The 950-nt window shown below is 48.9% G+C and overlaps 1 protein-coding gene across 1 annotated transcript in view; it reads left to right on the forward strand.

The window, feature by feature from the left end:
- The window catches only part of LOC107639943 (F-box/kelch-repeat protein SKIP25), a 1,869-nt gene continuing 1,053 nt past the window's right edge, over positions 135 to 950 (forward strand). Inside the window, exon 1 of the mRNA XM_016343502.2 lies at positions 135 to 948. Within this exon, the coding sequence (XP_016198988.1) occupies positions 313 to 948 (636 nt within the window). The 5' untranslated portion in view covers positions 135 to 312. The remainder of the gene's footprint in view (positions 949 to 950) is intronic.

Here is a 950-nt window from a genome sequence, read left to right on the forward strand (position 1 = left end):
GTTATATTATTTAACTATTTTTAAATTTTAACTATCAAACTGTCCATGAGTTTGTACTATAATATTATTATATTTTGAGAAATAAAATAAAAAATGAAGGTGTGTGTATATTGTGTATGGAAATCTAGTTAGAGATATACAGTGATACAACTTTTTATGACATTTATTATTTATTGTTGTTATTTGGACAGCAGAGCAGTTGGAAAGGCAGCCTTGTGATTTTAATGAACCAAAAAGCTGAAACCCCATAAGTCTGAAGTCTCCTCTTCTTACATACTTTACCTTTTCAATTCAAATCTTCTGATCTGAATCATGAAACGGCAAAGAGTGAATAATGAAGAGGAAGAAGAAGGTGGTCCTCCATTGATACCAGGTCTACCAGACCACATAGCTCACCTATGTCTCACACGAATCCACCCTTCAATTCTCTTCCCAATCTGCCACTCATGGCGCCGCCTCATTTACTCCCCTTCCTTCCCTCCCTTCTCTTCTCTCTACGCCATTCTCTCTCCTCATCCACCGCCACCACCGCCACACCATCCCACCATCCAATTCTTCAACTTCGATCCAATCTCATCCCACTGGCACCCGCTCCCTCCGCCACCGTCTCACCCTCCTCTCCACCACCTCCACCTCCGCCACCCCTCCTTCCTCTCCCGCAACCTCTCTATACAATCCGTCTCCGCCGCCGGCTCTCTGGTTCTCCTCGCCGGCACCACCCACAACCTCTTCCCGGCCCTCCCTCGGCCCGTGATCTTCAACCCGGTGACAAACTCATGGGCCTTGGGGCCCAGCCTCACCACCCCACGCCGCTGGTGCGCAGCTGGCGTCTGCAGAGGCGCTGTCTACGTAGCCAGCGGCATAGGGACCCACTTCTCCGTCGACGTAGCGCGGTCGATGGAGAGGTGGGACACTCAAAAGAATGGGTCTCAGTGGGAGAAGAAGACCGC

Source organism: Arachis ipaensis, chromosome B05, assembly GCF_000816755.2.
Source record: "Arachis ipaensis cultivar K30076 chromosome B05, Araip1.1, whole genome shotgun sequence".
In the NCBI taxonomy this organism is placed as follows: Eukaryota; Viridiplantae; Streptophyta; class Magnoliopsida; order Fabales; family Fabaceae; genus Arachis; species Arachis ipaensis.